Source organism: Pogona vitticeps, chromosome 5 (assembly GCF_051106095.1).
Source record: "Pogona vitticeps strain Pit_001003342236 chromosome 5, PviZW2.1, whole genome shotgun sequence".
Classification (NCBI taxonomy): Eukaryota; Metazoa; Chordata; class Lepidosauria; order Squamata; family Agamidae; genus Pogona; species Pogona vitticeps.
This window is the reverse complement of record NC_135787.1, coordinates 177393359-177418599: the sequence shown is the minus strand read 5'-3', so window position 1 is coordinate 177418599 and position 25241 is coordinate 177393359. Positions and strand designations below refer to the sequence as shown.

Below are 25241 nucleotides of genomic sequence, written 5' to 3'. Positions count from 1 at the left end.
GTAGGGATCTTCTGTAATCACACACATGCCCCCCCCAACTTTGACAGGATGCCCATTGTGCAAGTGGCATCACAATGGCTGCAAAATGTGTTACACAATCCATCATGCAGTCAATAGTGCAAAAGACCTCCCTACCAAAGGTAGGAAGCAGTAACTTGCTCTGTTATCTTTCCATGCAGATTCTACCAACAATTTTCTGGCTTAAATGTTTACTGTACCGAAAATATCTTTAACTTGGGGGAGCCAAAATTCTGCACTGTAAATGGCATTAAGGCTGAACTGGATCAACATTCACCTCTTGGGGAAGTTCCAGTTTGGAACGGTCTGTTCCCTCTTTGGATTGCAAACCCATCAAGTATGGAACAGGAGCGTCAAGAAAATGCAGGAGGGAGGCTGGGAGGATGGGGACGTACACGTGCTGCCACTGAAAGGGGAAGAGCAGGGTGATGATTCCTTCTGCGACAGTCATCAGGCGCTGATAGTCTAAGCAAAAAAGACCAAAACAGAATTATTTTCAAAGCCCCACGAACATTCCAACATCAGACAGATGGCAACTGCAGAGCAATTCTTAAACCCACAGGACGTGCTTTACATAGTCATTCATCGACTTGATTTAATGTGCAGTGTGAGTTCGCCGCCTGTTTGGAAGGGATTAAAATTTTAACTCTAGATCAGCTGCAGTAAGAAAGCTATGAAATATTCACAATAGCCACACATTCAGCTATGATACGAAATATAAAAACGAAGTTAAGACAAACACCAGAAATGTTCAGAGAACAGCAAAGCAGAATTGTGTACATTGCTTTGTCAAATTGCCAGAGGAACAGCCATATACAGATGGGATGAGAAAGGAAGGAGCTGAAAGGAAGAACTGCTGTTGTATCTTCTTTTTGCTCGTAATTGTTCATTAGGTTGAATTTTTAGATCATGCATTAGCAAGTGCCAGTTTCTAAGCCAGCTTGCAAACATACTTTAAGATAAAATAAGACTTAAAATATATCCGCCCTATCCACTCTGGTTCCCTCCAGATAATTTGTGTACTGTTTATTTTAAATTCTGTGTCATGGTGAATGGGTCCATAAGCTCCAATGCCTGGAAACAATGGGACTTCGAGTTTAACACTTCTGAAGGCAACTAGGTTGGGCATGGTTGAGCTACAATACCCAAACGGAAGATATGAACAAACTTTTGTCCATGTCTTTCCATGCTACCATAGTACTCCTCTCAAGCTCACAGATGCCCTGTCAGCATTTTGTTCCTGTGTACTCTACTCTTTTAGCCAACAAATATTTGTACAATAGCTTAGCTAAATGTCTGTTTCTTTGGTGCTCCTGACACTCTTCTAAAAATGGAAAATCAGTTGCTCAGTGAATTCCTCAATATGAGGATATGCACAACACTCCAAAAGGCTGTTAAACGTTTTTAATATTACAAAAATGTATATTCTGTAGAACTTAAAATAGTAACATAATGTTGAAGGTTGAGAGATGATTCACTTGCATGAACAGCTACTGGTTTCTCTGGACTTCACATAGTTGTCTGTGTATTAACAGACCTGGACGAGACAGCCTTTCAAGTGGAAGACACTGACCACTTTAAGACAGATCGACAAACAAGAATAGCCACACATCCTCTTCCAGGGAGGGCAGTCCACCATTTTAAGGGCTGCCAAAGGATAATTCTCATTTGAATGGTATCCTCCATTTGAAAGGCTATCCAGTCCAAGTCTAATTTGAAATTGAAGTTGTCCATCCACAGTGAACAACACCTGGCCAGAAGTTACACAAGTCATCTGGTCATTGTCTTTTCCACTTGAATAAGATGCATTGTAATTCTGACCAAATTATAAAATTAATATTTAATTTTACATGTATATTTAGAAACAAACATACATAATTTTATGCAAATCAGTGTCCTCTTGTGTCCCTCATTTTTGGTGAAGTGTTAGTTGCTGCCCTACTAACAGTCATTCCTCTTGACTATGCATGGAAAAAAAACCCCTAAAATCTACTGCGACTCAAGTATATCCCAGTTTTTATTCATAACTGATATTTGAATATGTTGCCAAGCCCTCAGGCTGATGAACATTCATGCTGTAATTAAATAATTTGGTGGCAGAGGGGGTGACTGTCAGTTTGAAGTTTTAACAAGGGGGATAAAAGGCAGAGGAAAATGCACATTTTTAGCAAGGGTACACCAAAGAGGCAATCTGATTATCTGAACCATCTGAGACACATGGACATTAATTATGTAGGCAGTTAATTTTCTTCCTTGCAAATAGATACGACTGTAACTCATTCTCTCTTACACAGAGAGAGATCTAACTGCATAGTTTAAAAATAACCTTGTGGCAGTAACTGGCTTTTCGAAAAATCCATGACCAACACAGATTATCACCTGAACCAGTGGAATTGCCCTCCAGCTCCTTATATCTTAGATTTCCCGACCAACAGTCGGGAACATATGTAGTGTACTCACAAGAACATCCTGAATGCACACCACCAAGAGATAATCCTTTTAACTATGATCTTAAAGGTTGGCAAAGTTACTTCCCTTGCCAGAATCTCCCGTTAGCATGGCATGTCCCTGATAGAATGGGAAAAGTGAGACTCAGGATTATATTTTGTTTTTCTTGGATGCACTCTTCCAAACCCTGTAAGGCAGCTGTCTCTAGCTTTTATTTTATTTAATGTCTCACCTTGTTTTCACAATTTAGCAATGCTTTATTTACATATTACCTTGCTTCTGCAAACTGCCCTAGAAACTCTGCTAAAGGGTGATATAGAAATTAAGTAAATAAGTAAGTACGTATATAAATAAAAAAAATAAATAATGTAGAAACACCCTTAAACTGAGAGGCTTAAAACTGCTTGGCCAGAAACCCCCAATTCCTGTTGCTTGCAGGCTTACATCCAAAACTCATTTTCTGGCTTCTGCAGAGCTAACCCACTTAATTCACCCCTTTCCACTACCAATCAGTGCTGAGTAACATTTTGCAACTGATCCTTAAGCAGCTGTATTCAACAATCCCAGAAAAAGATTATTTTGAAATTGCTGGAACCCTCCCACTCTCACAATTCATCATAGACATTTTCACACAAAGAAAGCCTGTATATTTAAGCTATTTTTTTAAAAAAAGTAAATAAGCTGTTCAGAGGGCAGCACAGAAACTCAAAAATAGAAGCCAGTTTAGATGTCGAGGTAATTGCTTTCAAAAGGTCAGACCACAAGACTGGAGGAAGTTATTTAAAACCTATTCAAAAAATATTGGAGGGTAATGCCTTGAGCTTAGCTTTTAAAGGAACTATTGCCAAAAGTGTTAATAAGGATCAGAAGCTACTATATTCCTAAAAACTATACTTTTTTTGAAAGACAGGCATTGCCTTATACAGTACACTAAAAGCTTTTAATCTTTTAACTTCTGCAAGAGTAAAGCTGCAGCAGAATCCAGAGCTTTCTCCCTGTGAAGATAAATGCATTTATCTCTAAACATCTGTATGAAAATTATGGACTTTGTTTTTGTATGTTTCATCACAATTAAACCATTATTATGAACCAGGAGGAATTATCTCAAACATGTTTTGGGTAGGAAGACTGCCAGGCAGATTTGAATATAGCCTATATATTCAGCTCTCTCTCCACGTTCTTCCTGAACATCTCCTCACCACCAACTTTAATTGCACTACAGTATTTTGAAGACAGAAACAGTGTTAGGTCTTTAGTTGTTTTGCAGAAACATCAAAAGCAGACAGAAGGAGTCCAAACCAACTGCTAGAAATCCTTAGCAATAAATACGCATATCAAATATTTTGATTAAAATATCATTGTTTTTTTCCATATTTGGTAGCGCAACTGCAGAAATCACACTAGCTAATTGGCATGATTAACGAGGTGACAGAGTAAACTTAAACCCAGCCTGAGACATTAGTACATCTTTCTTTCTTTTTTTCATAGGAGTAAAACCAACACTACCTCGGTATTAAAATTCATAGAAGCCCATATTTTTCATGACAAAAAACAGTGAACAGTCTGATTAACAATCAATAATAAGTCTGCTTACCTTGTGAATAAAGAAGGATCTGCATTTCCAGGAGAACACATGTAAAAACCTGAATGAGGTTCTCCAAGCCCAACAGTTCGAAGACTTCTCTGAGAGCATAATCAAACAGAGGGAGTTCATTTGGCCCAGGTCTCTGGCAAATGATAGGCTCGTATACGCCATAAAATTTTAAAGACCTTCCTGGGGGTGGAAGGGGCACTTCATAGAGGATGTTGTGGATGTAGCTCTCCAAGGGTAAAGGTGGTGGTTGCTGAGATGTGACTGCTTTATAAAGCTGGATGAGGAATTTCTTACAGGCTTGCATGAAAGGCAGGGGAGCAATGAGGCAAATACATTTGGAAACATAGAGCGTATCCCTGTTGATGTCATATGAGTTGTAGCGCTGCATCTTGGCCAGTGATGTGGCATCACCCTCGTCAAGACTGCTGGCCAGGGAGTCCATGCTGCACGATGATGAGGCACAGATGCTGTTGCATTGCTCTGCGTTATGCATCTGATAAAGAGTTTGCATTGCTGTGCAGATCTGCTTGCTTGTGACCTCCTCATAAAAAGTGAGTACAAACCCATAAGTACGGGAACCATCTTCCCGAGTAATGATGAATGAGTGGAACTGCGGGTCCCTGTTGTCAGACTGAGTCCTGAAGGATAGCCCTTTGGGCATACATAACTGTTGGAAGAGGAAAGTGGGGGCACAAAATATACACACATCAGTTGACAATCTAATCTCACATACTACAATCCACTTGTAAACTGTAACACCTAACCCCCCCCCCAAGCCAATACGAGGAACCAAGGTTTCTCAGATTCGGCCCCTTCCCTCCGGAACAACCTTCCTACAGTGGTCTGCCAGGCACCATCCCTCTCTGGGTTTAAGAAGCTAAGGAAGATCGAATAATATAAAGCTGCCATCTATGAATACCTGGAGTAATGCATACAGTTATGGACACCACACCTCAAAAAAGACATAGTGGAACTGGAAAAGATGTAGAAGAGACCGACTAAATTGATGACTGGGCTGGGGCACACACCCCCTTATGAGGAAAGGCTACAGTGTTTGGGACTCTTTAGTCTAGAGAAAAGACGCCTGAGGGGGGTCATGATTGAGATGTACTGTATAAAATTATGCAGGGGATGGATAAAGTGGATAGAGGGAAGCTCTTTTCCCTCTCATGCAATGCCAGAACCAGGGGACTTCCACTCCAATTGAGTGTTGAGAGAGTGAGAACAGACAAAAGAAAATCTTTCTTGACCCAGTGTGTTGTTAGTCTGTGGAACTCCTTGCCACAGGATGTGGTGATGGCATCTGGCCTAAAGATGCCTTTAAAAGGGGATTGGACAGATTCCTGGAGGAAAAGTCCATTGCAGGTTACAAGCCATGATGGGGATGTAGAATCTCCAGGCTTAGAAGGAAGGTAGCTCCAAATGCCAGATGCAGGGCAGCGGTATCAGGAGACAGGGATCTAGTTGTCTTGTGTGTTCCCAGAGGCATCTGGTGGGGCCACTGTGAGATTCAGGAAGCTGGACTAGATGGGTCCTTGACCTGATCCAGCAGAGCTTTCTTATGTTCTTATGATGCTGTTTTTATGATATCAATAAAATAATTTTATGCACTACTGGCAATGTAAATTAATTTTTAACAAATTGTTTCCAAATTCTACATACAGCATCCATATACAGTAACTCCCATTTACTTCAATGGTGTTTGCACAGGAGATACTCAAGGCAGACTGTAAACCTCCCAGGCGCAATACAAACTTGCTTCATATTGCGGAAAAAGTTCGTAAACCGAGGCATTGTTTTCAATGGATTTTCATTCATAAACCGAAAACTACATTAACCTAGGCATTCATAAACCGAGGTACCACTGTATGTTTAAAACTGTTACTTGTCTGGATTTCAACTTCCAAAACCCCACAATCAACATGGTTGCTATGATACTCTAGGAGTTCAAAATTTTGTTGTTCACATTTTTCTGCCTTTTGTAGGATCAAATGAGGGGATAATCATGCCATTCTTCATGGGTAAGGTTTCCCCTCTCTTTAGTGATGGGACAGCTTAGACACTCTGCTCTTAAAATCCACTATGCTGCTCTGCTGTGTCTTAAAAGAGAATCTTGGAATGTACAAACTCTTCTGCCTGGGGTCAGTGAGCTGGCAATACAGCTGAGGAGTAGCGATACTAGTGTGGGAATACTGTACCTGCATCTTCCCATGAATTTCACAGTGATTTATTAGGGCATTCTCATGCCTTAAGTGGCAAGTGGAAAATAGCCATCATTATCTACAAGAAACTGCTAACAACAAAAACTAAAAATCCTGTCAAAGCAGTAATACATAACGATCTACAGTATATAGAAATCACACATAGGTAGCTGATTACAACTTCCAGAATCCCCCCATTGGCCATGTTGGCTGCAGGATTCTGGTAGCTGCAGTAATTTTCCAGACTCTGATTCTATTGAGTACATTAAAACATTCTACACTAAACAAAAAAATTATATTTGCTAACGGGGCTGTGAACTTCCTTTTTCCAGGACTACATATATATAGCTCAAAAGGGATTCAACAGCTTCCTAGCTACACTGTCAAGGATGGCTTATACTGTGATAAAACTCTACTGGAGTGAACCATGGGATTCAAAGAGTGCAAATCCTCTTAGAGCAGCTGGCTGACCTGCCGTAATATCATGGATAAGTAGAAGTTTTTCTGAGAAGCAGGTCAAGTTGCAGTGCCTGAAGAAAGCAGAATAGGACTAGGAAAGGCTTCAGAATCTAGCAGCCCCTCAAAATTAGGGAAGCCTAAGATGTAATTAGAGCTGGTTGGCTAGTTCAGGGAGTAGGTGTGGAGCCCAGATGTTGGGGGTTCGATTCCCCACTGTGCCTCCTGAGAGAACAGTCAGTATGTGTGGCCTTGGGCAAGCTGCACAGTCTCAGGGCACCCTCAGAAAAAGGGAATGGTAAACCACTTCTAAGTACTCACTACCTAGAAGACACTGGAAAGAGTTGCCATAAGTCAGCACCGACTTATCAGCACACAATTTGAGTTAGAAGACATAATCATTGGAGGAGGCAGTGGTCAGTGGGAGAAGAAAGGTGAGGCACAAAGGAGGCAGTAGTGAATATCACATATCAAGCTGAAGATTGCACACCAATCTAGAATGAAACTGTGAATTTTTTGGCTGCACTAATCTAAATATGAATACAATGGTGCCTCGCTTAACGGGCGCCTCGTTTAACGATGAATCCGCATAGCAACGAAATTTTTGCAATCCTTTTTGCAATCACATTGTGATGGTTTAGATAGGAAAATATCGCTCTGCGATAATCGGTACCCTGTTTCGCATACCAATCATTGCATAGCGATGATTTTCCAACAGCTGATCGGCGGTTCAAAGTGGCCGCCGGGTAAATAAAATGGCCACCCGCTGTGTTTTTGCCCGGATTCCTCGCTTACCGGGCAGCGAAAATAGCCGCAGTATGAGGATTTTCACTTAAAGGTGAATTTTTTGCCCATAGGAACGCATTAAACGGGTTTTAATGCATTCCTATGGGCTTTTTATTTCCGCATAGCGACGAAATTGCTTTGCAGCGATTTTTGCTGCACGGATTATTGTCGCTATGTGGGGCACCACTGTATAAGAATTTGGGCTCTTCTTCTTTCAATTAAAAAAAACTTGGATCAAAATGAAGAGTTGACACTTTACACAGTAGCAATCACTGCCACAGTGGGAATATGTGATCCATCAGTAAACGTCACCAAAAACTGTTTTGGGGGGGGATTATTATTTTCAAACAAATACTTCATAGAGTGAAGTTGAACATTATATTTGTAAGAACAAATAGAGAGGTTACTTACCTGTAACCATGCTTCTTCGAGTGGTCCTCTGTGAATCCACACAAATGGATTTAGACTGCACCTGTGCAGGACTCCTCAGAATATTCTAGAGCTTAAAACAATTGATTAATAGTACATTGCCCCATGTCATACATGCTCCGCCTGCCTGTTATACCTCAGTTCCAAATGTCTGCTGCTGTCAAAGCTCTGACCCTTGCAAAGCTCAAGACAAGTGACAGACAGTGAGGAGGCTGGGCGGGATGTGTGGATTCAAAGAGAACCACTCGAAGAACCATGGTTACAGGTAAGTAACCTCTCTTCTTCATGGCCTCTGTGAATGCACACAAATGGGTGAGTAGCAAGCTCACTTACCAGAAGGAGGGCCATCACACCACCACCAAAACTTGCTTCCTTCTTGGCCCTGAAGTCCAAACGGTAATGTGTAACAAAGGTGGACGGAGTGGACCATGTGGTAGAGCTTACACGTCCATGGCACCTTCCATGGATGTAGATGGTAGGCTCCAAGACTCCTTAATTAAGTCCACCATTGCCAGAATAAAGGCAAGACTTAATGGGGGGGACTTATCCTGATTAATGCCATCGAATACTAAATCTTGCTTGGGTGGTAGTGGTTGTTTGACGTCTAATTCAAGCGATTTAGCCATTCGTGAAATCATTTGAGAGTATGATGTGAAATCTTCAGAGGGGAAAAGAGGATGTAGACCTGCCACATCTGAGTCAGGAGTAGGCAGATTAGATGGAGATTCCTCCAAAGGCAGATCCTGATCTGAAGCTGAGGAAACCGAGGAGCCCCTCTGAAGAGAAGGAGAAGGTGATAGGTGATGTTTCGATACCTGAGTTGGAGCTCGAAGACACTGTACTGAGGCAGACTCCTTAGATACCTGATGCTCAGGCAACGACGCTGTCTGATGATGAGTGACAGGTAGGGTCATTGTCGAAGAAGCATGAGGTCTCTATGAAACACAAACCACCTGTTGGGGGACATCCTGACTTGGAGCGTGGCTTTTAGATGGTTTCGAAACTAGAGGTTCGATCTCGTAAGACGCTCGATGTCAACGTCGAGGGGGAGATGGCGATGGAGAAGACAAAGAGGTGTAGATGTATCAAACTCTTCTATGTCTGTCCTACCCCTTGGTCTCATAATAAGGATCGACATCAAAGTCATCATCTCGATATCAACATTGATCGCTCCTGCGATCAATCTCCACTATATAGGCTCCTCGTAATCAGAGCGAACTCAATGTTGAGAAGTACAAGGAAGGACAACCACTTCCCGATGTGAAGGGAATTGTCAAACTGGAGAGATGTGTCAACATTTGGCTGTCCGCTTCCTTGGAGGAGACTGATGCAGAGACACCTCCGAGTTCGATAGACGGATCACCGTCGTCCGCACGACAGACATAGGGCTCGAATGGAAAGAGGCCTGGCTGGAAAGAATGTCATCCTCAACATGGCCTGGGCTTGGAATAGACACCGAAGCCTGAGCCCATGGAGGTAGTATGGAGCTGACACCTTCCGAAAGAGAGTCTGGATCTGGTAGATCCCAAGAAGACTCTTCTAATATAGGCGATGGCAATGAGACTAAAACAGGAGAAATCTCTTGGGGTTGAGCAGTCTTAGATGAATGTTTGTCTTTCTTTTGCTTGCTTGAAGTTTTCTTTTTCTTTTGGCTTTCCACAGAAGGAGGCTTTGACATTGAGCTCGACGTTGATGTTGAAGTCCTCTTCAGTACTGATACCAAGGATTTTTGCTTAGTGGATTTGGTGGATGATCTCAGTGACGGAGTGGCTGGTACCAATATCGCGGGCTCAGGACGAGGAGTAGATGGAGGGGCTGGGGCCGACTCCATGGTTGTAGGTTTAGACGGGGAAACCGACTTTTCCCAAAGGTAAGACCTAAGCCTCTGCAAGTACAACTTAAGGGCCGGCTTGATAAGCTTCTTGCACTCCTGACAGGAGTGAGTTTGATGCTTCTCCTCTAGGCAAAATAAACAGCAATCGTGGCCATCTGTGAATGGAATCTTACGGGCACACAAGGTACACAGGCCTGAGGCCATAAAACTATTCAAACCCCAGGAGGAGTAGGGAGAAGGGACTCACGGAACCCTTAAAGAATTGTCCAATGTTTAGTGCAGAGATCAGTAGCCGAATAATGACGATCGAAAGTCACAAGAAGGTTTGATTTAAAGAGAAGGTCGATAAACGGTCCGTAGTCAAAGCCAAGTAATCACAGTCAAGTCTGAAATCAGTCCGTAATCCAAAGGTGGGAATCGGTAGACAGTCCATAGATCAATACCAGGAGACAACGTACAAGCTGAATCCAAAACCATAATCCATAAACAATCCGTCAAATTTTCCAGAGATAGAGAGGATAATCAGAAAAACCAGACCAGGATCAAAAAACGGAAGATTGGAAACATGATAGCTCTAGCACAAGAAGTCCGATCGCAGCAGCGGCAAAAAGGAACCGAGGTATAATGGGCAGGCGGAGCATGCGTGACACGGGGCAACATACTATTAATCAATTGTTTTAAGCTCTAGAATATTCTGAGGAGTCCTGCACAGGCACAGTCTAAACTAATTTGTGTGGATTCACAGAGGCCACAAAGAAGAAATAAAAAGTCATATTATGCATCTGGTGAGAATCTTAAGAGAGGGAAACATAAACATAAGGAAGAACTAGTTTTGAAGAGGAGTCATCTTTACATACCATATTGACTGCATCTTGATCAAAGGGGTTCCATTCTATGTTCTGGGGATAGTGAGCCAAGACTTTTGACTTAAAAGTTCTTCTTAAGGGACTCTGATCAAAATTTTCTCCTGCAACAGAGGAAAAGGCAATAGTAGTCACACCAGTAATTTTCAAAGAAATCATCTATATTCAACTTCTGATGGAAAGGAATAAATCAGAGAGGAAAAAGGACACACAATTTTTGTACTTGAGCATCTTTTTTGGAAAAGAGGGGGGAAACATACAGAACAAAGTATACTAATATTCATCAAAGCCCACCCTTCAGTCAAGCTGGCCTCTTAATTTCAATGTATACTAGTATATCTTTAAGGTATTTAAAACAGTACTGGAAGGACTAGCTTAGGCTTTCTTTCACAGGCAGCAATCCCAGGTATCAAGTTACAGTATTGCATAAATTTAAACTCTAAAAGTCAATAGTTATAGTACAATAAATTAAAAAGCACGACAGCATTTCTAAGAAACAACTAAAAACACTGATGTATAGGCAGGCCTTCCCAACAGAAAACCCTTGACGATCTTTTTCTTACTTTGTTCTTTATCTTTATTTACGTTTTAGCTGTAATGTCTTAAAATTACATTGTTGTTTTTATTGTAAGCCGCCTAGAGTGGTCTAATACGATCAGATAGGCGGGATAGAAATAAAATAAAATAAAATAAAATAAAATAAAATAAAATAAAATAAATAAATAAATAAATAGCTTTCAGCCTGATCTGAGGCCCACTGGCAAAAAGACCAAGAGGGAAAGTGGACTACATGAACTAGTGTGATAATATAGCAATATAGTACTGTAATGAAAACAAATAAGGAGGAGAATTGGGATCTGGGCCTTAAATCACCATCAGGAAGAAGTGATGCTCACATTTATCTAACCTGAACTGCAACCTTGTTTATAGACAACAAATATGATAACCAGATAAAGGTGTGCACAGCGATGCAGAAATGACTGCAGCTACTGTCCCCAAATATCTAGCAATTTTAGAAATAGTGGAGGAGAGAGTGATTATATTGGTACTCTGACAGATCCAGGATGGAGAAAGTGTGCTCTTCCAGTATCCATCATTCCTCATCACTGCTTATGCTGGATAGGGGTGATAGGAGTGGAAACTATTCCGCAGGTTGCAAATAACCCATCCCTGCGATGGAACCTGACTGATTTCTGGCTTGGAACCATTTGACGTCTAGCTTCAACACTACCACCACTACTGGCTCCATATCTTTTACTGGAGGAAGTTAATTTTGCAGTAAACCAACAGTTACATCCCATCACTTTTCTAAACATGTGAAATTGTGGTATGCTTATCATGCTCCCTCATTAGGCTGGCAAGATCTCAAAATGACTCCCAGATTTATAAATTGCTACATGGAAAAGAGTAATATTTGCTAGCACTTTCAAGAAATACATTAGTGCTGCTGGCAGTCTCGAATTCAGCAGCAAGACTTGCACCTCTCTTAAAATTTTCTTGTGTTGTAAAAATGATGTGAAAAGACATTCTTAGACATAGGGCATCTTTTCAGGCCTCCTGGAAATGACCTGTGGCCTGTTCTTTGAACAGCTGATACACCTGAGTAAAGTACAATTGTGCTCATTACAGCCACTTCCAATTTGATACAGAAGCATAGTGTTTGCACTGTACTAGATTTGTTAGGAAGAATTAAAAAAATTATTCTTATGGTAAAACAAGGTGTCCATTGCCAATTTTATGCTAAAACAGGAAGTACTTTTTGTTCATAATGGAACAGTCTTTTAAAAACACATTGCAGAAATTTGGCAGATGAAGTTTTACATAGCATAAAAAGGGTCAGATTGTTCAACAACATGAAATGAATGTCATCATTAATTTCTGAAATACTAATCTCTGTGGTCTGCATAACCTTTGAAGGTACTCTTCCAGTCTGAGTCTCAGTCTTTATATTGCTAGTGACTTCTTTTAAGACAGATAGAACTGCATAGGAAACCTGTTACTAGAGTAAAGTTTATGGAGTGGATGTGCTGAGAATTACAAGTCTTACTGGGGAAAAGTTACAAATGGAGGATGGTTGTATATGCACATATTGTATTGCAATTAGAACATTTAGGTTTGTGAGATACCAGAGGCAGATTTTTTTTCTGCTGCTTGTTACTGTTTGTCCCACAAAATTCCTACAATGCAAAACCAAGTTAAACAGTTTTGCATCAAGGTACACATGCATATTATTATCAACACTAAAACCACTACAGATATACTACTATGCCCAGCATCCAGCAGGAGGTGTAATTCACAACATGCTGACAGGTTACACATATTTTGGTCTTGTCTAAAAATATGTTTCCCTTGGAAAACTGTGGCTGAGTTAATTACCAATATATAGTGGTGCCCTGCTTGACGAAGATAATGTGTTCCAGCAAAATTGATGTTAAGCGAAATCGTTGTCAAGCGGGAAAAAAACCATTGAAATGCATTGAAAACCAGTCAGTGTGTTCCAATGGGGGAAATACCTGATCGTACAGCGAAGATCCTCCATAGGGTGACCATTTTCCGCTCCCTGTCTTGCGAAATGAGGTCAACAAAACAGCAGGGATCCATTTTGAGAGCCGCTGATCAGCTGTTTTAAAACTGTCGTTAAGCGAAAAATCGGTTCCAGAAGCAGGGAACCGATCGTCGTTAACAAAAAAAAAAACCATACAAAGAATCGTTTTGCGATCGCTATAGCAATCGCAAAATACTCATCATCAAGCAATTTCATCGTCTAACTGGGTAATTGTCAAGCAGGGCACCACTGTATTAGGTAGCAATATCCCATAAAATCCTAAAGTAGTTTTGTTAGGTTACATAAAAGGATATGTTAATAAATCACATACCAAATGTTTCTAGTTAATTTGTGACTGTCAAGACAGCTGTAGCAAGGAAGTGGAGAAAAGCTGAGCCTCATTCTGCAGACAACTGGTTTAATAATATCTGGAACACTGCCCTGTTAGCTAAATTGGCATATTATCAGAGGATGCAAATAAGAGATTGCAGTCTTGGTGTAATAATAATCATCTTAGAACTACAGAGCTAAAAGGAATTCTATGGATCATTGAGTTGAGAAGGCACGGTGGGGAATCGAGATACCAACTTCCGCAACCAGAGACCTAAACCACTGAGCTATCCAACAGTTCAATAATATCCGGTTGTATCCAACAGTGGCTCTGTGATAAATTGAAAGTACCTGTATTTGCACAGTAAGGTTACCTGACTCTCACCAAGCTCTCCTAACCACTGTTAAGCCCCTCTCCATGTCGCCACTCTACACAATTTATCACATACTCGAGTGTGCCTTATTTTGCTTCATGAACCTCTGCAGACAACTGCAGTGGTCTTCTCCAGGTCTAAAAAAGAAACACAACCCATACAGTGACACAACTGTTGATTCTTTAAAGGAAATAAAATGAAAGCTAAATTGGCCAGAATTCTAATCAGCTTGTAACCAAACTGGATGCCATTCATCTAGGTTGCTCCTAGAAATAAAAATCATCATCATCATTCTTTATTACAGTCGCAGATCAACAAGATTATAAAAAGACAAAAATGCAGTTGACTGTCACCTTATGATAAGGTAGCTAAGACAATGAGACAGTGATAGAAACTATCACTATATCTAGATCTAAAATTTTCTCTGTAACTACACAGTGAGATGTGTAATGCATGGCTATTAAAATGCTGTTGGCCTTCAACATTCATAATCTCCCACCACTGCCTATACAGTACTGATGAGGGATGATGAGATGTGCAGTCTAACAACATCTAAAAGACCATGTTTGTTCAGCAAACATTAAGGGAGATGGATCATTCCCATAATATGCACTTAAAAAACCAAACTCATGGTGATCTTTGGAAAACGATTATAACCAGCTCCGTGGTAGCACTTCAGTCCTAGAGGGTAAATACATTTACAGAAAACACTCAACACATAGAACTAAAAAAGCGATCTCTTTCTTATGTGGCAATATTGCGATACGGCTAGAAACTATTGTAGAAGGACTGCTATACATATTTATATGAGTATTGGATGGGAAAAAAAGAAGTCCACTGATTTACAGATATGTAGATATATTTGCTGACTTACTATATGAGAAATAATAATGAGCTCTATAGCACAAAGATGTAATTTATGGATCTGTTGAAATATCTAGGTTATGCTCTGAATATAAGATGATGAAACTGACAGGAAAAATTAAAACTAAGTCATGTACTACAGAAAGCAATGCAAACCTATCTTCCATTAATCCTGCAATTAATACAGTTACTTGGAAGTTTATTAAGCAAATTAACAGCTTACACTTATCTAAAAATCTGAAAGATTTTGTTTCTGGGCATCTAACACAAGGCCCCTCCTGATATTGTCCTTAGTATTCCTGATTGTGACAAAAGAATTTTGGATGATATATGACTTTGTGGAGAAGCATATTAGAGACATGTTCACAATGAGACCGTTTTTTAAAAAAATCAGGTTTTTTTCCAACAGTTTTTTAATTTCAACATAGTAGTTGAAATTAATTATGAACTTAAATAGTCATGGAAGACAGAGAGAAGGAAAAGATAATGCTTTGTCCAAATTGTAAGTGAAGAAAAAAGAGAGGGAACAGAGCAGCTTTACAGCTCTGGAAAATAAATGCAATTTGCTAATATTATCCTGACAAGGCACACATGTGTTCTCCTGAAAGCACACAATGTTTGGAGTGCTCAAGGTAAACTTCCCCCACAGTTACAGTGGTTGGGGAACGGATGCCTCTCCCCATAAAATGTTGAGAGCAGACCCCCCCATGACAAACTGAATACAGTATACTGTATATCTGTTGCAGATAATTTTGGATATTCAAGATATTTACAAATGTAGTGGTCACATTTACATTTTATTTTGAAAAATTATGAATGAAGTAGACCAAAAATCCTAAAATAAGAGTCCAATATACTTAGGGTCTAAGCTCTTAAGACTGCAGTCTTTACTAGGCAGTGAACCTCCTAAACACAGTGGGGACATGTTTCTAAGCAAATATTTACAGAGTTGAGCTGCACAAAATATAACATTACTATTCAAAGAAAAATAATATAATATTTTATTAAAAATAATAAAATATGAAAAATAAGAAATAAAATAATTGCTATTAAAAATATAACATTACTATTCAAAGAAAAATAATAATAGTAATAGTAATAGTAATAGTAATAGTAATAGTAATAGTAATAGTAATAATAATAATAATAATAATAATAATAATAATAATAATAATAATAATAATAATAATAATAATAATAATAATAATAATAATAATAATAATAATAATAATAATAATAATAATAATAATAATAATAATAATACAAGCATCTAGATGAAAGTGTTGTGCTCATCTGTAGATATTTTAATAAATACCTAACAGTACTGGTGTAAAAGCTTTCATTTACATGCAATTCATTTGTTTCTGATTTCCGTACAAAATCCAGGGAAATTCAGTTTTATACATGTATAACAGGGAGGTGGATGAGGATGTTCTGCTAACACATCTCTATTTAGGATGTTAAAAGTCTCCATTAAGCTACTAAATAAACTGTTTTGTGATTGTTACCTATAATATATTTTAGGATGCAAATATCCTAAATAGAAATACATAAAGCTTTTTAAAACACCCCATAAAGAGTAGAAAAATTAATAACGGCAACAACTTAAGGGTGAAAATGGAGAATATTTTGAAAAGAACATAAACGAAGGCTCAATATAAGAAACAACAATTTGAAAATAAATAAAACAGCTGGAAAAATAATCCACTACATGGAAAACACCTGAGAAATATTGATGGAAAGCATGATAATAATTCAACATGGGCATGGCTAAAACTGGGGACCATTAAGAAAGAAACCAAAGTCTTGATTTTTGCTGTGCAAAAACAAGCACTGCAAACCAATGTGATGAATGCTAAGATTCTAGGAATTAGTGCTAGCAGCAGCAAATGTCAACTCTGATAAGAAAAAGATTAAACTGTCTACAAATGCCTGAAGATTCTGCAAACAGATTATAAAATTAGATATGATAGTGTGTCAAAATGAGTACACTGATTATTATGCAAAAATATAATTTGTCAGCCTCCAAAAACCCATGGGAACATCAGGTAGAACAGGTATCAGAAAATGATAAAGTCAAAATCTTGTGGGATTTCCCAAGCCAAACTGACAAACACATTGAAAGTAACACACCAGACACTGTAGTAATAGAATGAAGAAATGTCTGGATCGTTGACTTTGCAATTCCAGCAGATGCCAGAGTTGAAAATAAACAATTATATAAATATAGAGACCTGGCAATCAAAACATCTTACTTATGGGTGAAACACACTTCAGTGGTCCCCACAGTCATCAGGGCTTTGGGAGCAACATCAAGAAATTTCACACAGTATTGTAAGTAGACATGGGGATATTCATATACAAATATCTCTGAGCAGTTGGTAGTTAACGAGGGTTTGGTCCCTGGGGCCAAACCGTCCAGTCACATGTCTGCTGTCACTGTCGGCCCTGCTCATCCTTCCAATCACTCTTGGAACGCCGTTCTCTTCCCGGTCATCTAGCCACTCCTGGCAGAGGGAGGGACGAGTCTCCCTGCAAGGCTGCTGAGTGGCTAGCTGAGCGGCAGTCCGGAGCATGAGTGGACAGTCCGGCCCCAGGGGCCAGACCTTCATTAACTCCAACTGCACCTCCATCTCTAATTATAAGCAGTAGCAGATCTCAAAAATAACAGAATCAGAGCCACAAAAAAACCAGCAATATTAAGAACAGAATACATACTGCACCAATATTTAACAGATACTTTGGTTTTTGGTTAAAACTTGTACCAGTCAATATTTTTATAATTTTGATTGACTGAGTCTGGCATTTTTAAATTGTTATTATTATGATCATAGTATTTTAAATTATAATCACTACACAAATAGAATCCTTATTAAACTCGACAAACCCTTTTGTGTCTACTTCAGACAGCAACATTGTAAGCTTCTAGTTAAAAATTCTATTGAAGTGTAAAAATATCTCTGACTGCCTCAGGAAGAATCTATGGTATTTATATGTCATGGTAGCCATCTTTTTCAGCTGTCAATTCTAATTAAACTAGTTTAGCTTTCCTTAGTAAACCTTCCATCTCAATGGATCTGTCTTTTGATTTCTTATAGTTTGGGTTACATAAAAATGCAGAAGCAAGTACTGTACTATGTCTAGTTCAAACGTAAGAAGCATAGTTTGTTGCTAAAAGTATAGGATGTGGAGAGCCTCTGGCTCCCCACTCTTCTTCACAAATATAAGGGATTACAAATTTCAGCTGCTGGTTTATGGCAATCTGCCATTTGCCTTCCACTACCGTATGCTGGTTTGTGTAACGGTTACCTGGTTTAGATACTCCTGGCAGAATCTTCACCTAACTAGATACAGGACCCACTGCAGGTCAGGCAACAACTGAAGCCACCTTCTTCTAAATTTCATGCACAGCCCCTTCATGCATGCACACGAGTGCCCTGTGAGCACCCCCCACACCTTCGTGTATGCGCGAATGTGTGCGCACCACACGAGCGCCTCTGCCCCTTTGTGCACGTGCGAAAAGCGCGACAGTGCCACCCCTTCGCATACGTGTGTGAGCAAAGGGGGTGCCCTGCCCCCCACGCACAGACCCCATCCCCCCCAACCAGTTCGCACTGTCAAAAAGGTTGGGGAATACTGGTCTAACACATAAAATAGATTTGCTCTGTCACCCAAGCCCATTCTGAGTTTTTCCTTGTCTGAACTGTGGACTGCTAGAGCAGTGGTTCCCAACCTTTTAAACTCCACAGACCAGTTGGTGAAGGTGGGGAACCCCCCCTGAGCTCGCGCGCATGCACGAAGGAGCGGACACACACTCATGCAGGTGCGCATGCACTCGCACACAGGCGCAAAGGGCAGAGGGGTGCTCGGGGGACATTCGTGCACACTCACAAAGGGGTGGGGCGCACTTGCACACACATGTGCAAAGGGGCTGTGCAGGGGGCAGGAGTGCGTGCGGGGTGGGTGGGAGATCTGTCTCCACGGCCCGGTCCAGGCCATGGACTGGCACCAGGCCGTGGACCAGGGGTTGGGGACCCCCGTGCTAGAGGATCAGCACAGGAACAGGATTTGGCCTAGCTGCCATGCAACCTCTGGCACTGAGAACAATTAATTCACCTGTGCTGATGCTAAAAATCCTATGATTTCAATGCACAGAGTATAACACTAAATCTACTGAACAACAACAGAATGGCTCAAAAATGCACTGACTGTAAGCGCAAACAAGGCAAGTATCTATATGGTAGATCACACACAGGGACCAAATGACAGCAACACATCACAGCAGGTTAGGGGCCGATACCTACAGTGGTGTCTCTTGGAAATGACATAAGCTTGATTCTGTTGCTTTAGAGAGCAGGCCTTGAATCCAGTGTATTCAAATTAATAGAACACAGATTCCAATGTTAGGAAGAGCTTCCTGATGGTAAGAGCTTTTTGACAGTGCAATAGATCATTCTGAAAGGTACTGGACTCTCCTTTGTTGGAGGTTTTTAGATAAAGATCAGAGAGCTATGTACTGCATAAGAAATGTTTTAGCTGTGGATTTCCTGCACTGGTATGGGGTACGGAGTGTCTTCCAACTCTACAATTCCATGAACTTATTATTGTAGATACACTGGTTTTCTGTCCATTTCTAGGTGCAAGTGCCTGCAATGACTTATGAAGCTCTCACTGGCTAAAGACCCTGGCACCTCACTGTCTTCCTCAAAAGAACCTAAGAAGACCTTTCTTGGATATGACTAAAAGCTCCAACGCCTTAGTTCCCATAAGGACAAGACAGACAGATGCCGCTGGGAAGGTTTCATGTAGGTCATGAGGGCAAATATCCTTTTCTAATACAGTGGTGCCCCGCTTGACGACGTTAATCCGTTCCGTTAAAATTGCTGTTAAGCGATATCGTCGTCAAGCGAAAGGAAAAAACGCATTGAAATGCATTGAAAACCAGTTCAATGCATTCCAATGGGCGAAATACCTCATCGTCCAGCAAAGATCCTCCATAGGGGAAGCCATTATCGATCGCTGTCTTCTAGAAAAAAGTCCAGAAAACAGCGGGCGGCTATTTTGAAAACTCGACGATCAGCTGTAAATATCGTTGTGAAGCGAAAAATTGGTTCCCGAAGCAGGGAACCAATCATCGTGAAGCAGATTTTCCCCACTGAAACATCGTTTTGCGATCGCAATAGCGATCGCAAAAACCTCATTGTTAAGCGATTTCATCGTCTGCTGAGGTAATAGTCAAGCGGGGCACCACTGTATTCCCTAGTGACTGATATAGAAGGCTATGCTATTTTCTGATTCTATACGTAGCAGATAGCCAACAGTCATTAGTCGCATCATCTTGTTTTCAGAAATTAGTCAGGCCACTACTTCTCGTTTTCCTGGGCCTGCTACATTTCTATTTTAACTTGGATTTTATCACTTCAGATACCTATCATTTTGCTATAACTATTTTGAATTTTAACTTATTGGCCTGAATCCTCCTGATGCAGCTCTGGGCCAGGACTGCCAGCTGCAATTTTCAGACATTAAAGGTACTGTCCTCCATCACTAGGTCTCCAAAGATTTCCTCACACTGAAAGGGGTCCCTAGGTAGCTTTGGAACCTGGGGAGTGGGATGAGGAGAGGAACAACTGTAAGTAAAGAACAAAGGCTGTGGCTAATAACATCATCAGGTTTTCATGCATAGAGCGACACAAAGAAGATTGCAGCCATTGTTTGTTTCTTAAATTACACCAGAAGCCACTCTGGGGACATGCGGAAGACCAGAACATTAAATGCCTATGCATGCATATAAAAATAGAGGAAATATTTTGGCATCCCGTTTACTGCACTTCACGTGGGAAGGAGATCCTAAAAATCGGGGTCAGAGGATCAGTAGCACCTATTACAAGATTGGAGAAAAGGCCCACCCTCTTCTGAGCAGGGCAAATTTGATTTAATTCAAAGTGACTTAAATCACAATTTAAATAACTACCCAGAAAGACTCAATTTAATCAAGTGATTATATTTTCTCTCCTCAAAGTGCATTCTTGCTTGCTATAATGTTAATATATACTTTTCTCAATATCTTTGCACAAGTTTATTCCACCCCAATAATCCTGTATTCATGGACACTTCAAATGTCCACAATTATAGTTTTGACTCAAAGGGTCAGAGTGGACATTCCAAAGAACTCAGCATTACTTAGAGAAGCTACTAACATCAATTCCTGAGGTTTGAACAGATCTTTTAAGAATTTCCAGCATTATATCATGTCGATAGGGAAAATATATATCCAGAAATAACTTCAGTTTCATTTTCCAATTCTAACGTATCGCTTATATTATTCCTCATCTCCATATTCTGCTCTTTAAAAGTGTGTATCTGTAGAGACTAAACTTCAGTTTGCAAATTGCACAGTTTTGCAATGATATCAACTCAATTGATTACTAGGGAGAATTCAGGTTAAACCAAATAATAGATACATAAAAGCTATAGAAGCATTAGGGAGATGCTTTTTGAAGGGAGATTCTACACCCAGAATTCTTCAAAAAAAAAAAAAAAAAAACAAACCCACCCAGATAGAATTTGGGGAGTTCCAAATCACAGGCCAACACTGATCTGGAGAAGGGCCCAGCACTGAAATGCACAGTTTTCTTCAGTCTTACTTCCTGTGGAAAAAAATTACAGTGCTGCCTTGCTTGACGATGTTAATTTGTTCCAGCGAAATCGCTGTAGAGCGAAAACATCGTCAAACGAAATGGAAAAACCCATTGAAACGCATTGAAAGCCGTTTAATGCGTTCCAATGGGCTGAATACCTGCTCATCCAGCGAAGATCCTCCATACGGCAGCCATTTTCAGTGCCTGTAAGGCGAGGAATCCATCCTAGAAAACAGCGGGGGCCGTTTTCTTCAGCCGGCAGCCATTTTGAAACCCGTAAAGCGAAAATCGGTTCCCAAAGCAGGGAACCGATCATCGTTAAACAAAAAAACCCATTTAAAACATCATTTTGCGATCGCAAAAGCGATCACAAAAACCTAATCGTATAACAATTTCCTTGTTAAGCGAGGCAATCGTTAAGCGAGGCACAACTGTATAAGCTGCCATGGAGCTTCTAGTTTCACCGCCCTTTAGACTCTCTAGAGGAAACCTTCCCAAGAACTACCACTCTCAAGGCAGCTGCCACCTTTTCTAACAGGAAGGAAGGAAGTCATGCAGCCTCAGCACCAGGCCTTTCTCCAGTAGAATGAAACACAGGTGTCTGCAGGTCTGTATCTATGGGCTGGAATTCCTAGAATTCTCCCTGTTTTTTTCCAGCAATAAAAACAAAAATCATCTAATTTAAACCTTTAAAAATCAATTTTAAAAACATTTTAATGAAAGAAAACATTGCTTTTTATTCACTCCACTTCTGAAAGATAACTTCATATCAGGCATACAAAAGCAAAAAGGTGAGGGGGAAAGGAATCTGATGCAATTATTGAAAATTGATTAAAGATTTAGAAGGGAAAGTGTTTAACTGAATGGATACAAAGCTACAAGATAAAAGTAGAAAACAGAAAACGTGGATTTAAGTTAGTAAGCCAGCCCCCACTTCTTCTTTTTTACCTGATGTTCTGTCTGTAGTATCTGAGCTCTTGCCATGTCGATCAGCTTCTAACCACTGGTATAAGACTACATAACATAACAGAAACAAAAAGCACATGTGAACAAAATGAATGGAAAATGCAGACAAAAATGGTTAAAGAAAGAAAGAAAGAAAAGCAATGACATTAATAATTACAGACTTCCACCCCAGCTAATGGAAGGCAAAGGACAGGACGATGAATGTTAGTGATATACATACATATTCACACAAAATACGGCCTACAGAATTTTTTTCTTGAGAAAAGACAGTTACTGTATATGAAATGAAATGGAGTTCTTTAGTGCTCTTCCCAGGATAACAAACTACCACTTGAAATGTTTAGAGTGAAGTTTCAAACAGGTTGTTAGCAAAGCTTAGAAAGCTCATTCCCCCCCCACACACACACACAAGTTCCAGAGTCCTACAGCAAGCATGGCCACCGGCCATGGCAGGTGGGTGCTATAAGAGTTACAGCCCCCCAGTAGGGTCTTACTGTATTAATCAAAGGGTTGTTGCATAAGCTTTCACAGGCTGCACCAGTTCCCACAGACTTAAAGTGTTCAGTGGCACATTTAAACAAAAGCAAATACTGTAGTGTATTATGTTTAAATATGCCACAATACTCTTTACGTCTTTTGTGGCAGTGGAGTAATCTAGCCCTGTTAGTCTGCTGTGACAGAAACAACAAACAAATCCCCATGGAAATTGTACAACTTGGCTCTCTTTGGCACAGGATCTGAGTTGCCATGGCACTAAACTTTAATATGGCTTTCTGCAGCCCAGAGGATCTACAGACCTTCACAATAACCTGAAATGTAGGAAGCATGACGGTAATTGCAAGAATTACTTCACACACTGAGAAGGTGCTATGATAGCATAATCTGTTCTATTAAAATATATTTAAAACTTGAATGCTCTGTCTACAACTATTACCTGAAAAATTCAAGAAGAAAAGAGCCTTACAGAAGTTTATTTATTTATATGCTCCATTTCTAGACCATTTTCCTGCCAGGACACACAATGTAATTTATGTTCCATCCCGCCCTTCAATTAAGAAAAACAACAACACTCCATTATTTAGGAACTACATTAATGGAGTTATATGCAGACTATGACACTATTCGAACTATGCAAAACTCTCTCAAGAGTACATTGTTGTCTTCTTTGATTTACCAGGGAAGATTCTACAGTCCAGAGATTCCCAAAATGGGTAAAATGAAATATTTTAAAAAGAGGGTCCGTCCTTCATCCCAATAAGTGGTTGATGTTATAATTGCCCATCTCTCTCCATATAAGGGAAAATATGCTGTGTGGATTTATAGCACATGAACTCCTGGCATTATCACACGTATTAAGACTTGCATATACAGTATGTACTTATATATCCTTCATTCTCATGTGTGAATACATGGATATTATAAAACACGTATGATGCCTGCATTGGGGTACAGGTGACATCAGTGTAGAAAAATAAATTGAACTTGCCATAAGGAGCTAAAAAGCCACTCTTTGTAGAATTTTTAAAAGAACCATTCTCCTTCTTTTAGATTCCCCAAATGGGCATTTTCACTCAACACAAGAGATTTTCAACTTCAACGTTAAACTTGTTTTAATTAGCTAAAGCCAGACTGATCAGCGACAGCTCCAGCTTTCCGTAGAACACTTCAGATCTCGAACCTGATTTTATACTTGGGAAAAGGATTTTTAAAAAGACAGAGTAAATATTCAAAAGCATCAACCTGCACTGCTGGCGGAAATGAATACGCCAGCAGTATACTAATGGTGCTATAAGGCTAGATAAAAACGGTTGTGTTTATGTGGCCTTGGAGATCTCATTACTGCCAACCATTCTGCTTTGATTAGTTTCTGTGCAGAACTGAGAAACCCACAGGAAAGACCTACTAATGCACTTAAGAACTAAGCACCCAAATATTTTCAAATAAACTTCCTTCATTTAAGTCCTTAGGGGCTCTGTGAGGACTGAATGCTGATTTATCAGATTATCCTATACAATAAATGCACATACACTTGCTTGCTCTCTCTATCTCTCTCTCTCCCTGTCTCTGTCTCTGTCTCTGTCTCTCTCTCTCTCTCTCTCTCTCTCTCACTCACACACACACACACACACACACACACACAGAGAGAGAGAGAGAGAGAGAGAGAGAGAGAGGCAAACAACAATTTGCTTCTGAAAACAATGGTTTACGTAATGCAATCTGTCAGAGACCTTTTACCAGCCTGACCATCCTCCGCTTCCTGACCTCAAGTGAAGCATCTTCTAGTGTCTGTCAAGAGTAATATTATATAAACCAGCAGCTCTGGTTTCTTAATATAGCTACACACATAAGTGACAGTATAACAGAGATACAGACAAGATGATGTCTGTGTGTTCCCAAACAGTAGACTAAACCAGATTCAACCAAACCAGATTCAAGGTAAGACTCACTAAAGCACTATACTACTATTGTTCAGAGATTACAGGCCATCCAAATGTAAAATGTGCTTTGCCTCAAGAGACAGAAAGCTTGATTACAGTTTAAATCATGCATAATTTTTCAGTTTGATCACTTTCACTTCCCATATATATTGACTTCAACAATGCCACCACATTTCAATTGCTAGCCAGAAGCTATTTCATAATACCCTTCCTACACAGCGCTGACTCCAATAGCACCAGTTCACAGGTGCAAAAACTGCCTTTTTCAGAATTCTAAGCATACACAATTTTCTATTAGCCTCAAGCCTCTTCTTTCTCCATACCAAATATGAGAAGAACTGAGGCATTTCCTTCCCACTGACAAGCTGCATGTCAGTCTTAGCCGACTGCATTGGAAGCACAGATTGCTATGTAATGCAGAACTGACAGCTATGTAATGCAGAACTGGCTTCAG

General features: G+C 40.1%; 1 protein-coding gene across 4 annotated transcripts in view; it reads right to left on the bottom strand.

Annotated features, from left to right (window-relative positions):
* The window catches only part of DENND5B (DENN domain containing 5B), a 109582-nt gene that overhangs the window by 44703 nt on the left and 39638 nt on the right, over nt 1-25241 (bottom strand). For 2 of the 4 annotated variants that reach the window (XM_020789005.3, XM_020789007.3), the window contains exons 2-5: nt 22332-22397; nt 10624-10733; nt 4061-4727; nt 296-483 (exon numbers count right to left, since the gene is read on the bottom strand). In XM_020789005.3, the coding sequence (XP_020644664.2) occupies nt 296-483; nt 4061-4727; nt 10624-10733; nt 22332-22397 (1031 nt within the window). The remainder of the gene's footprint in view (nt 1-295; nt 484-4060; nt 4728-10623; nt 10734-22331; nt 22398-25241) is intronic. The other 2 variants (XM_020789006.3, XM_020789008.3) reach the window with 1 other exon arrangement.